At 25.9% G+C, this 14,005-nt stretch overlaps 1 protein-coding gene across 2 annotated transcripts in view; it reads left to right on the top strand.

Annotated features, from left to right (window-relative positions):
• LOC111631307 (innexin inx2-like) overlaps nt 1–5,181 on the top strand; it is a 42,161-nt gene extending 36,980 nt beyond the window's left edge. Inside the window, exons 1-2 of one of the 2 annotated variants that reach the window (XM_023375526.1) lie at nt 3,021–3,143; nt 4,042–5,181. In XM_023375526.1, coding sequence (XP_023231294.1) covers nt 4,062–5,147 — 1,086 coding nt within the window. In that variant the 5' untranslated portion in view covers nt 3,021–3,143; nt 4,042–4,061 and the 3' untranslated portion in view covers nt 5,148–5,181. Of the gene's footprint in view, nt 1–3,020; nt 3,144–4,041 lie in introns of those variants that run through there. The other variant, XM_023375527.1, reaches the window with a different exon arrangement.
• The last annotated feature ends 8,824 nt before the right edge of the window (nt 5,182–14,005 follow it).

Here is a 14,005-nt window from a genome sequence, read left to right as displayed (position 1 = left end):
CTTATTTTATATAATTTAAAGTTTAAATATGATTTAAATTATTTTATAAAATTATTTCATATAAGCTTATAAAATAGTTCTATTTTAAAAATTCTTAGATTGATTTTTGCTAAAATATAATAATTCAACTTGCAATTAATAAAAATATTTATTTTAGATTTATAAAATATAATAAAATTTAAAATCTTGTATCAAAAAAACAGCGATCGCTCCAATTTAATTATTCATAAAAGGAGTTTAAGTTGTCTAAAGATCATACTTTTTTAAATATAAAATGTAGATAAAATAATAAAATTTTATCGTTAAAAAATGTATATTTAAAAGTACAAACATTTTTTTTAAGATTGCGCCATTTTGAAGCAGAAAATGAAATATTGTAATAAACTTCTTTCTCTTCGTAAAATTTTTACTTTATTGCTAAAATATTCTTGAGCAAGTTTAATGTCTAATTACTTTACTTTTGTTTATAATTCTAGGAATAATAATTTTCTAGTAATACATTTAATTCGAATTATTTATCTATCTTAACCCACTACCATTAGGATATTAACATCTGGCGACTTTGAGTTGGGGAGTGTCTAAAATATGTTAAATTTCGCAACGTATTGAGAAAAAATATTGTCTTCAAAAATGTTTAATTAATTTTTGTTGATCAAACCAATTATTTAAATGTTTTGCCTGCTTAAAAATGTTAAATAATGTTAAACCTCAGCGACTTAATTGATGATGATCACCCGATATAGTGAACAGTTTTTTGATCCTTTGTATATAGTGAATTTGTACTAAGTTCACTATATTGAGAGCCTATTGTATGGACTTTGGATATAGTGAATCCCTCAGAGAACACTTTAAAGTTTATTAATATAATTTATTAAGTTTCAATTTTTATTAATTAATTAAAGTTCGAATTAAGAAGCAAAAGATTGAGATTTTTACGGTTTTTATTATAAATAATTTTACAGGTTAGAAACCAAACTGAATATTTCTGTTTATATTTTGTTATATCAGACAGCATGTGATAAACAACTTATAAATAATTATTTTATGTTGTTGTTATGAAGCGAATAATTTTTTTTGTAAATACGATAAGAAAATTGCCTCCTTAAAATCAAAGAAGGAAATAAGATATTTTTCTAAAATAAATTTTTAAAAATAATAACTTTTAATCTTAAAATCATTATGTGTTAAATGAACTACTAAATATGGTAAAATTATAAATAATCACGTTTTCGAAATTAATGCTGAGTAATAGGCATTTATTGCCGATTGTTCCTAAAGGATACAGCATCTTTTATGACGTAGTAACGCCACTTCCTTCCATTAGATGGCGGTCGTTAGTAGTCACTTCCGGTTTTCCCGGAATTCGAAGGTGGAATTTTTATTCGAAATTACCGATTGGATGAATAATTTCTAACGAACGAATAAGATAGCGATTATAAGACGTCATCAAAATAATTTGAATATTTTTTAGGTTAATTTGAACATAAATTAACATTCGTTTTATCGATTAAGTTCAAATTAAAACTTTAAAAAAGTAACCAAACTTTATTTCTAGAATTTTTAATTTAAAAAAATATTAATTATTTGGCTTTTTAGAAATAAATTTTTATAAAATTTTCTGTTTTTTTTATAAGTTAAACAATTAATATATTAAATAATAAATTCGAAATGCTAAGGAAATTTCTCGTTAATAGCTAATAAAAGGCCTGATGATTTTTCCTCTATTGTGAATTGCTGTTTTAAAAGTATAATTAATTCTGTAAATATTAAAAAATATATTTTTAAACAGAATGAAATATTTTAAATATTGTTTTTTAAAGGAAAATATGTGAAATGTATGGTGATATTAAATTTTTTTTTTAATTCTATAGATTGTTTGTTTTTTAATTGAAACGTGCTGTTTGTTTCGAAAAATACCTAAAACAAGAAGTAATTTAATTTTTTTTCATGGAATATCTCATCATTTAAAGTATAGTTTTTACATCAAACTACTGTAATTACTTATTCAAAATACAAATAAAAAAAGGTGCCTCAAACTTAACCATGTTTTTGTGCACTTCAGAGACACCTGAGTATGAATTTACATTTTAAAATAATGTGTTTTTATTTATTTATATTTCATTGTGTTTCCACGGAATTTGGTGGAAAAATGACTATAAAAATAAATACTTCAGACTAAATTGCTGTCTTGTGTTTAAAGATAGTAAACTGATTTTTGGTCCATCCTGCATTTTATAAGTTTAACATGAAGAAAATATTTCAAAAATAAAAATAAATTTAAAAAGTATAACATCAATTTAGTAATAATTCAGGCTATATTTAAAAAGTTTGTCTGTTATATTAATGTTTAATAATAGAATTTAATAAAGGGTAATGTATTATAATATTTATTCATATCGATATTTTCATCAAGGATAAATTTTATTCATTATACTTTTAAAACAAAAATAAAAAAAATTAATATGATTTTACTAAAACTAAAGAGCAGGAAAGACAAGTTTAAACAAAAAATAGCAGTTTTAAAATTGTAATGTCACGATGAGTGTATAAAATATTAATATTTGATTTGGTAAAATATATGGTTTATGAAATATTCAATTCATTGTCTTTACAAAAAATACAAAGAAAAGTTCATTTACTAGCACAAATGGGTAGAATCTTTTGTGTTTTTGTCAAAAACACAAAGTCGAAATTGTCCTGTATAAAGGTAAATAAAGTTTTGAAGTGTTTTATATCCTGAACTCTTAATTAAAATTTCCTCATTAGGATTATTGTCTATAGTTTCCGGTATAAGCGGTCATCTAGATTTATATATTACACAAATTGATTATCTAGTTTGAGATGTAAGAATATTGCGCAATATAGAGGGCAACATTTTGATAGGGTGTTAAGAATTCTTAATAGTGAAATGACTTCATAGAAACCCTCTTACGTCTTTGGCCAATCCTTCAAAATGATGATCATACTTTTGCCTGGAGCAAAGGTCTTTGGTATGTGGCCAGGGAGCGAGGACGAGTAAACCAATGTCAAACGTTTTCTGATTGGTCGAAAGTTGAATATGTTATATTATGGTGGCTGCACAGCCGTTGCGAGCTCAGTTCCTCTTTGGATAAACCTGTTGTCGGTAACAGTGCTGTAGTAGGGTGAGTGTTATTGTTGTTAGATATTGAGTTAAACACAAGCAGAAATCTTATATTTTTTATTAATAGTGCTCATTTTTGTTAATTCAAACTTTACATAAGTTTATAAATATAAACCACTATTGTTTGATTTTGTTTGAAGTAAATTGTAACAGTTTATAACTAAAATATTTGCTTTTAATGGTTTATAATAATACTACTATACTATGTACTACACATGTGTATAATTTTATATATATAAAACTTTAATTTAGAAATTTTATTCAGGGAAAGAAAGAGCTTTGATAATAATAATGATCTATTTTCTGTTTTAAATTACTGTATTTTAGTATTTATTTCAACTTGATAATGACAGGAAGGTGCCTAAATTTTCAAAGATTTACCGTTATTATTACTTGTATACATATTTTATTTGTAAATTATTATATCCTAATTATGCCCAATTTAGGTAAAGTTTCCTCGTTTACTAGCTGAAAGCAAACTTTTGTAGTTGGATTTATTTATTTTTTAGTCAATATTTCATTTTTGGTAGCTGTTACTTTTAGGTATTTTACACACAGTACTTTGTATAGGTACTGACTGTACTTTGTACTTAGAAGTTATGTTTAGACAAAATGTAAAAAATTATGAAATAAAGTGCAAATATTGTTGTTTAGCTATCAAGAAACGCAATATTAGGTCAAAAAATTTAATATATTAGCCATTTGAATAATAATTTCAATCATTTATTAGGAGGAAAAATAGGTTTAACAATGCTTAATTTTATATAATATATATATTGTAGGCCTATTATAGTAAGGTCGCGGATCAAATATATGTCGCAAAAATACCTTTTATTTAATTATATGTTTTTATTATATAGAAAACATATTTAATATAATATACTTTTTTTTTACCATAGATCCGGCTTAAACCATAAGCATGGATCAACTATTCGGCAGTTTGAAGAACTTGTTTAAAGTAGATACTACAAATATAGATAACAATGTGTTTCGTATGCACTACAAACTAACAGTAGCTGCGTTGATTGCATTTAGCATATTGGTAACTGGTCGACAATATATAGGTGACCCAATAGATTGCATATCAAAGGATGATATACCCTCAGACGTTTTGGACACTTTCTGCTGGATCCATCACACTTTTAGTGTTGTCGACGCCTGGGAGAAAAAAGTCGGAGATGAAGTGCCTTATCCTGGTGTAGATAAATTTATTCCCGGTCAAAAGAGAGTTTTCCATGCCTACTACCAGTGGGTTTGCTTTGTTTTGTTTTTACAAGCTTTATTATTTTACATACCAAGATATTTTTGGAAAACAATGGAAGGTCACCGTGTGAAGAATCTCATTTTGGGTTTAAATTCACCAATTCTGCCTGAAGAAACTAAGAAAAATAACAGAAAACTCCTTGTGGAATATTTGGCCATGAATATGAGTAACAACAAAACCTATTTTTTGTCATTGTCTTTAGCCGAAGTTATGAATTTCGTTAATGTAGTAGGACAGATGTTTCTTATGGATAAATTTTTGGGAGGTGAATTTTCCAGATATGGCGTTGAAGTATTTAAATTTACCGAATGGGATTCTGATGTCAGATACGATCCTATGATCAGAGTCTTCCCCCGTTTAACCAAGTGTACCTTCCATAGATACGGTTCTTCAGGAGATGTCCAACGTCACGATGCCATGTGCATTTTACCTATCAACATCATCAATGAGAAAATTTACGTGTTCTTGTGGTTTTGGTTTGTAATTTTGGCTACCTTATCGGCTATGTCTTTGGCTTATAGAATGGTCACCATGGTATCTTTGAGGAGCAGATATTACATCACAAGATCTAGAGGACGTTTGGCAAACAAGGATTATTTGGAAGCCATAATTAATAAATGTGATCAAGGCGATTGGTTATTGTTAGATCTCCTATGCAAAAACTTGGATCCCTTAAATTTCAGAGATATCGTAAACGAATTAGCTCGAAAATTGGAAGGTAAAAGTTTTGACAGTGTATAATATAAACTATAAAATTTTTTTGAGTATTTTGAAAGAGAAATCTGCTTAAACTTTGCCATAATTAGTCCTATTAGTGTATGATGTTCATTAGGACTTGTGTAGTAACTTCGCTGCACAAATGAAGTTACTCATTTTGCGTTTAATTTATGTTCGATTTATGAAATAATTTTAAATCAAATAAGTAATTTTAGAATTAGTTTAATATTTTTTTTCCAAAACTGCCATTTTTTGACTCAATTGTAGAAGGTGACGCCTGGGCTCCTGTCGTTGTTTAGACAGCGGCTGACCCTGTTTTTTCCTCTGTTGACGTCCATGTCTTTGTTCCTTTCACGTATCAGAGCTTCTGGCGTTATTCGCTGGGTTCGGATGACCAAACTTCGTTGCCTTCTTGTTCATATTGTTAATGGGACCAAAATAAGTCTTCCGTAAAAAATTACCAATGTATTGTAATCATTAAAGGGACCAATTGAAGAATTTTGGGACCAATGAAATGGTATTTTTGTAACAAAGAAACTAAAATATTTTTATCGGAAAAGCGCTAAACATATTTTTTGACTCAGATTTATGTATTTTCTAAATATTTAGTAAACAAATTGATTAATAAAATTTTTTTTATTAAGTAATCTTTGTATCTTGTTTATATTTTTAATTTACACGAAATCTAAAGTAGACTTTGTAATAATAGTCCATAAACATCTGAATATTTTTATATTATTTTAAATTTTCCTGATAAATTAGGCATTTTTCTAATGAAAATAAAAAATTGTTACATAATGAGACTGGAATTCTCATCACGTTACATTGATAAAAATAACATTGTATAATGTATCAATAAGTAATGCTAACTGGTAGAATCTGTAATAATATAATTACTATCAACATATTGCAGTAGCTACTCCTGAATTTATTCAGTAAGCAGAACTTAGAATGAAGACATCACTCAGCCATGAATGTCCTATATTCGAGAATCATTTATTCTAAAATAGTTGAGTGTTTTATTAAAAAAAATCATTAAAAAATGAGGAAATATTAAATTTATATAGACGTGTATGTTATATAAACACATAAGACATTTTACTGATATGATACTGCTGAGAAACAAAGTCATATATGGCCTAGATTTTATCTCTCGAAGTCATTAGTCATAAATGACTTTAAAAACTACTCATTTTATAACTTACTTCTCTATCGATGGATAATTTAAAAATTTTTTATTCATCTCTATGAAGGTCATTCTTTAAGATTTCGGTCAGGCATGAAGTTCTTGCTAACGTAACAAAGTAGGACATAGCTTTGGCTTATAGCCATAAATTCGCCAATATTTAAATGAAGATTTAAAAATTTAAGTGCAAAAAAGGGTTTTTCTATTAAGAAAATGGCTCGTGTTATGTATTTTATAATTTTTATGACATTTTCCTCTTAAATGGTTTTTCAAAGGAGAAAAAAATTTTAATGAAGAGTGTTGACAATTTAATTACACATTGTTATGAAAATATTTGTTAAATAATGTATTGTAGGCCTATATTTAAAATTTGTATAACTTTACAGCAAGTCAGCTGTTGTATATATAACCTTAAATTATCAGTACCCTATGTGAAGAGTACCCAAAAAATCATCTCTACATCTCTTAATGTTGAGAAAATTTCGATCATTTGCAGATAAACTGCAGCAAATGATGATGATGATGCAATGGTCAGCAGCAAAATATAAATGTTTATAATTTCTTAGAAAATCTAAATTATGCTGTGAAGCGTGTTTTTCTTACTTAATTATTTTTAAATGATTTTCTTGTAAAATATTGACATTCGGATTTATAATTAATGATGATAGCAACAATTTTGTGCTGTGACCGAACGTATCAAAAATGACCTAGACTGTCTGCAGAAAACGAGTTTTACTTGTTGACCCGTCTGCCTGACCTTTCTTATCCATCCTACTTAATCACGTGATTCTTAACAACCTGCAAATAAGCTTACCGTGATGCTTAAAGCTTAGAAATTTCGTGCTTTTGTTCATTTTATGCGAAATAATCTTTAAAACAAAGATACCTCTTTAAAATTTTCATTTAACGTTCTAATTTCTCTTACATAGAAAAGAGGTTAGGAGTTATCAACAGTCTCTCCCGTCTTTTTTTATATGTATGACCTATTTTATGATTGACTAAATTGTTTTCCTCTTCTAAAACATTATTTTTACTTTTTCTCTTCTCCTTTCCGATAGAGAAAATTAGAATAAAGCATTGTTTATAACGCTAGCATTAGTGAATTAAATGAAAAAAATTACAAACTGTAACTGCCTTTATTGCTTTTGGAGTTAGTACTGTAGATCTGTCTGTTCGTTTACTATTGTCCCGTTGCGTTAAGTGGAAACAGGATATTGTATGAACTCTGAAAGCTAGGCGTCTACCAATTTAAAATTGAACATCACGTGAGTAGATGTAAAGGAAATTCTCAAATTTCCTCCAATAAAACTTATCAAAATCTCTGTGTTTTTGTCAATTCTTTATAATTTTATACAATTTAAAATATAAAATGTCAGCATTTAATTTTCTCTGATTTTTAACTGAACAATTTCTCCCTGCAGACATGAATAGGGTCTCCCCACGTGATGACTAAGAGCACAGAACAATAAGAATATACAAGCAGGTTTTTTTGCATAAAGATTACTCAAAAAATTACATATACGCTTCTAAACGTAATTTAATTTCGATAAAAGGAAAAAACGAAGGATAGGAGCTCAACCTTTCCTATTGCATCACATAAATAAAGGTGGATGTACACATGTTACAATCATTAGCACGCAAGTTCTAAATATAAATTCATTTCATATACATCCGGTTATTTATAGCAATTTTGTAGAATAAATGAACTTATATAATATAAGTACTACATATATGTATGTATAAAAACCACATTTTGATATGAAAAACATGCAAAATTCCTGTATCTACATACCGTAAGTACTGTACATATTTCATCCTATATCAGCATATAAATTGAATTAGGATCCAACGAATTGTATTATTATATTGCACAGATTTATGTAGTTAAGTTAAAATTAAATTTTGGAAAACAAAGAATGATTCATCACTTAATTAAATCATAATTTAACGTCGACTCATAAAGTTCAATTAGTGTAGTTAATAAAAGCAATTTCCTGAAGGGAGAAATCAGAATGATATAGAAAATGATACTAATAAAAGATATAAAGCTTATATTTTATTATAAATTATTCGTTTTTTCTTAAATTATATTATTATTTTTTACATTTACACTACTGTATATGACTTAACTTTCCTTGATAAGCGTTTACATCCGCTAATATCAGAATTAATCTATAGGAAAGAAGGTCATCTGACACGTCAGAAGGATATAATCGCATAATTTTCCTTAAAATGAATCCTTAAACAGTTAATTATAGAATTATTTTAAAATTAAAATTAAAAAAATTTACATTATTGAAAGAATAAAGCTCGAGCTCAAGATAAAATAACAATAGAGCATCCTTATATAGTTTACGAGAATAAAATTCCGATTTTAAAACATAGAAAATGACCTTGACATAAAGTGTTTAAAACAAAATATTTTGTCTAGAAAATTGTAACGGAAGTAAATCAATGGAAGCAATGAAGAAGAAACAGGAAGCTAAATGCAGCTAAAAGGTGTGGCGTATGGTTGGTCATTCTGCCGACCTTCTGATTGTTAGTGAATAATATTTTTATTAAGTTTATATATAGAGTATAATTCTTTTGTTTAACTTGATATAATTTATGTCTACTGCTCTGTTTATTATAAATAATCAACTTGGACACCTGCGTTAAATATACACGGTAAAATGATATTGCTAAAAACATCAGTATTTGTTGGCAGTTAATAGAACAACTTAATTCTATCAAAATGTAGAATTATCTAGAATATAATAGAATTTTATGTATTGAAATTCTATTATATTCTAGATTATTATCACTAAATTATATTTTATTGGTTTTATACATTTTAATACAAATTAAATGCATGCTATATGATTTTTAATTTATTAAAATATTCTAAAATATTTTAAAATGATATATNAATTATATATTAATTACACATCGAAAATTCTAAATATAAATTTATAAATATTCTTATTTTATCTATAATGTAAACCAAGAATTCATTTAATTTAACTATTTAAAAATCTCATCCAAATCGAAGTGCACCAACAAGCAATGAAAATATGACTTTGATACGAATTTTTGCATAGAAAGACAACCTCTGACCTAATAAAATATGTAATAGATGCAATCGTAAATAAGGCGTCAGAATGATAAAATTAATTATGAAATTAATTGAAATATTTCGAAATGAATATTACCTAATGTTCAATCATTGTGAGAACATCAGATGTCACAAGGATGTAAACTTTTTTGGAACGGATATAAAAAAATATCGATATTTATTTTTAAAAAATTGTTTTAGTTGCAGAAAAATAGGGTTTTAAAAAAATTTAAAAAATTGACATTTATTGACAAGATATTGTAGTAATGGGATAAAATACAGCATAAAAATAGATATTTATTAAAAACAAAGCGTTTTTATATATCATTTAAATGCGCTTTATATAAGTTCTACATGCACCGAACAGTGTAAAAATACTACAGGAATGTCTTACTATTGTTGCTTTTTAATAATGAAATAAATACTACAGATATTATTTTGATGAATATTTTTAATTAAAAAAATTAATTTTGGGCAATATGGCATGTTGCACGTATCATGTAAATTCTTCCTGCGTGCCATGTTGAACACGCATACCGCAGACTCCCTATCTTTGAAATACAGTAAAAGCTTATCAATCTTTTATATCTGATCGTTTTCATCAAAGATAATCCACAGATATCTTATTTGACGCTAACAGTAATTGATTTAAATGACTTATAAATGGCGTAATTATTTTCCTGAAGAATTTTGTTAAATGTCGACCCTCATCGTAATTGCACCTTGCGTAAAATAAAATTATGTGTTCCAGTAGCAACCTTCGCGTGTTAACAACCGACAAGAAGTTTGAATGCCTTTTGTTGCAATTTTTGCATAAATACAGGAATTCAGTTAGTTATGAACACAATAAAAATTGAAATATTTCATCTTAAAGCGATAAATAAATATCAATACAGTATTTTGATCCATATAATTGAATTTGGCTCCTGATCTCAGCTGATATATATGTAAAATACAATTTATCATTTTGTTTCATATTTTTTAAAATTTCTTTTATGATTTAAAAACAATTTCAGAACATTTTCAATAACTATAGACGAACAGAAGAAGCCACAATGATGTTGACTAGAAAGCACATGATACAATTTATAAACTATAAATTCTATGTTGCAATTGAAAGCATAATTTATCAAAAATTTTCAATTCGGTAGCATTTCTTCAACCATTAACGTGTTAACAGAAAAGATAATCAGGACCTTTCGCCTAGAGCATTACTAGACCACCTACGAAGCACATCTAATCTGCAGTTCCACTTTTATCAGTTAAAGACGTTTTTAACAATTCCCACATCTGTACATCATTATTTACAGTCCACAAAACTGAATCTTAATTAAAAATATTAATTATGCTTGTAAACAAGAATAACATTTCTCAGAAAGAGTGATTTTGTGGGATTTTGTTTACCAAAAATCTATTTCAAACCATAGGACTTCAGGCACTTCAGTCCATAATAGTTTGGAATATTCAAGGATGTAGCATAAATGCATTACATTTTGCAAAATGATACATTGCTAAATTATTTTTATATACGTTTCTATCATTTTTTCAGTACAAAATTAAACAGCAATATGTTTTATATGCAATATTGATAGTCACTTTGTATAATATAATGAACAAAGCTGATAAAGTAACATTATTTTGATTGATATAAACGAAATATTAATAATAAATCTCGAAATTAAGAATAATAAAAGTATAATCTAACATTCGTTAAATCAATATAAATCTACTCTAACATGAAAGATATTCATTTAATGACGAAATTTCAAGTGCGTGATGAAATTAATATTGTCAAGTACTCAATGACATACGGATATTATAAATATTTAGATACTGAATGAAGTAATTTGTTACGTAATTTATTAAGCATCACATGAACTGAAATTTATCATTTAAAAAAATCTATATTATCACTTTAATTAAATTTATAAAAATAATTATAATTTATGCATGTGTGCTGTTTTAAAATAAAATTAAGCTAAATTAACAATGAAGGGTGTGGTATTTTGCTTAGAAATTCTTTTTGGTCTCAGGTTAACACTAAGCAAACTTGTTCAAGTGTGACATTAAAAAGGACAACTCGACACATGCCAATGACCTAACTTGTAATGCCAAATTCAAGTCTAGAGCAGGTTATGTATACTATAATAGTATATAATTAAACTAGCAACTCTATAAAAACGTGGCAATTTTTATTTTAAAAACTATTTAGTATATTTTTATAAAATGCAATTCAAATTTGCTATATATATTTCATTTCTCTTCTATTGTTTACTTTATTCTCTTTATAAACATATTTATTTCTGTACTATTCTGTTATAGTTTTGTTTTATGCATGATAAATTTCAGCTGGATGAGCTAAGTAAATGAACTGTGCAATTGCACTGTGAAAAAGTTCATTTACATATATATGAAAGTTGTAAAGTTAGTATCTTTGAATACCTATCATTTTTTCAGTACAAAATTACTGAAAAAATGATTGAAAGGAAAAAAGTCTTAAATACTTTTTTCCTTTCCTACAATTTAATATTTCAAAAATTTTATTATTATTGAAGCAAAATTATATGCATTATCTTCTTTTATATATCGAGGAACCTGAAAATTAAGCATTAACATTTGTAAAGAATAAAACTCTACCTTATTAAATAATTTATTACATACAAACTGCAAAAATCTCTGAATTATTTGTAAAAATGTGTTAATCTGACTTTTGGACCATCCTATATACAATAATAATATCTTCGTGAATAAATTTTCTTGTAAATGTTTAAAAAATGATGTAACTATAAACTATAATAAACACTTATTTATCTGCAAATACAGTTTGCATTTATTGTATGTAATCTTAATACTTTTTCTAAACATCTATCATGCAGGCCAGGATATCCTAACAATCCACTATGAGCATATTAAATGCAGGATGTGGTTATAAAGGATACTTCTATGCTATATTGTGGATAGTTTATGTACATTATAAGCAATTTATAATTATGGCAATATTTATTACATTGTTCTTGAGCCATTTTATTAAATAAATGATGAGCTAGACATTTTTACATGATAATGAATACTACATTTTAAATATTGTATTTATCATCATGTAATAAAGGGATGTAATTAGTTACTGAAATGAAACATAACTTATGGTAATTTGATATTTTTCTTTTCTGGTAAAGTTAGTTTTTCCAATAACGAAGGAGGGCAACTACCTCCCTATGTGAAAATCACCCTTTGAATACAATTTCCTACGACGTTGATCGCTCATGCATACAATTACTACTTCACATGTTTGTAATGATTGTTAATGCATATTTTATTTTTAAATTATTTATGAGTTATACTATTAATCTAGAAGTATCTTAATATAACAAATCATTATAAGAATACGAAACGGATGACTTCGTATAGGAATTCGCTTCATTTTCTAATCAATGAACAAATTGCTGGAGGCTGAGGATAATCTGAAGATTGAAAACAAAAGATTGCAAGGATTTTTTATATATACTTTGTTTATCAATATATAAATTGTTTTTCTTTTATAGAATATAGGTTTGCATTTTATATTTCGTTCAAAAATAGATCTAAATTGAATCTAAGGAAAGATCTAATAAAAAGAGAAATGATTCAAAATAATGTTATCCTGGTTCAAAATACTTTATTTTAATAATTTTTCTGAACTAATCTTGTGTAAAAAGGAAGGAATTAAATCTTTTTATTTGTTTTATTCCATTATTAGATATAATTCAAAAGATTCTTTGTTCAAACCCTTTAAATTCCTTTTTGTCTTTAAGTGGATAAAGCCAGAAATGCCTGAAAAACACCATTTGTAAAGGAACTAAACCCTTGCGAGTCAAACGTCAACAAACTTTGAGTGATTTAACATTAAACATACGCAAGTAGTTAAGTAAAACATTAAAAATACATTAAAATTTCCAATTAAAAGCAAAAAATAAAAATTTTTAAAATTTTCTGTTATTTAAACTATTGATTACTTTAAAGCAGTTTGATTTATATTTTTATTTATTTTATACTCAAAATTAATCCTGTCAAAATAATAATTATTTATTGGAAATATAATTAATTTTTAAAATTTTAAAATTATAATTATAGAAAATATTTTCTTTAGACTCAAGTTTAATGGTGTTTTTACTGTTTTATTAATTACTGAAGTTGAATGTCTTTCATTTAATTCTTTATTATAAAATTAATAAGAAAAAGAAATACACATTAATGTTATTTAATAATAAAATTAAAATTTACTGACAAATTGAATAAAATTAAAATTTCTAATTAATTTTATAGAAAAATAATTAAATATTAAATTTTAAGGCGAAATATTAAACCAATAAGATTTAATCAACTTTAAAATATTGATATAATTAATAACTTAAAAATTTATAGTTAAATTAATTAAAAATTACATTTTAAAAACATTAATTTGTATTTTAAAATTAAGAATATTCTACAACAATTATACCATAAACAATAATTTTTGTATATTTTCTATAAAAATTTTTATACAATTTTGATTCCAAAAAAAAAGCAATTTATTTTTTTATTTAATTTTTAAATAAGTAAATAAAGAATAGAAATATAAATTTT

Source organism: Centruroides sculpturatus, unplaced genomic scaffold (assembly GCF_000671375.1).
Source record: "Centruroides sculpturatus isolate CEXI.00-Female unplaced genomic scaffold, Cexi_2.0 scaffold443, whole genome shotgun sequence".
Taxonomy (NCBI): Eukaryota; Metazoa; Arthropoda; class Arachnida; order Scorpiones; family Buthidae; genus Centruroides; species Centruroides sculpturatus.
Note: the sequence above shows the minus strand (reverse complement) of the source record. Positions and strands in the feature narration are given on the sequence as shown.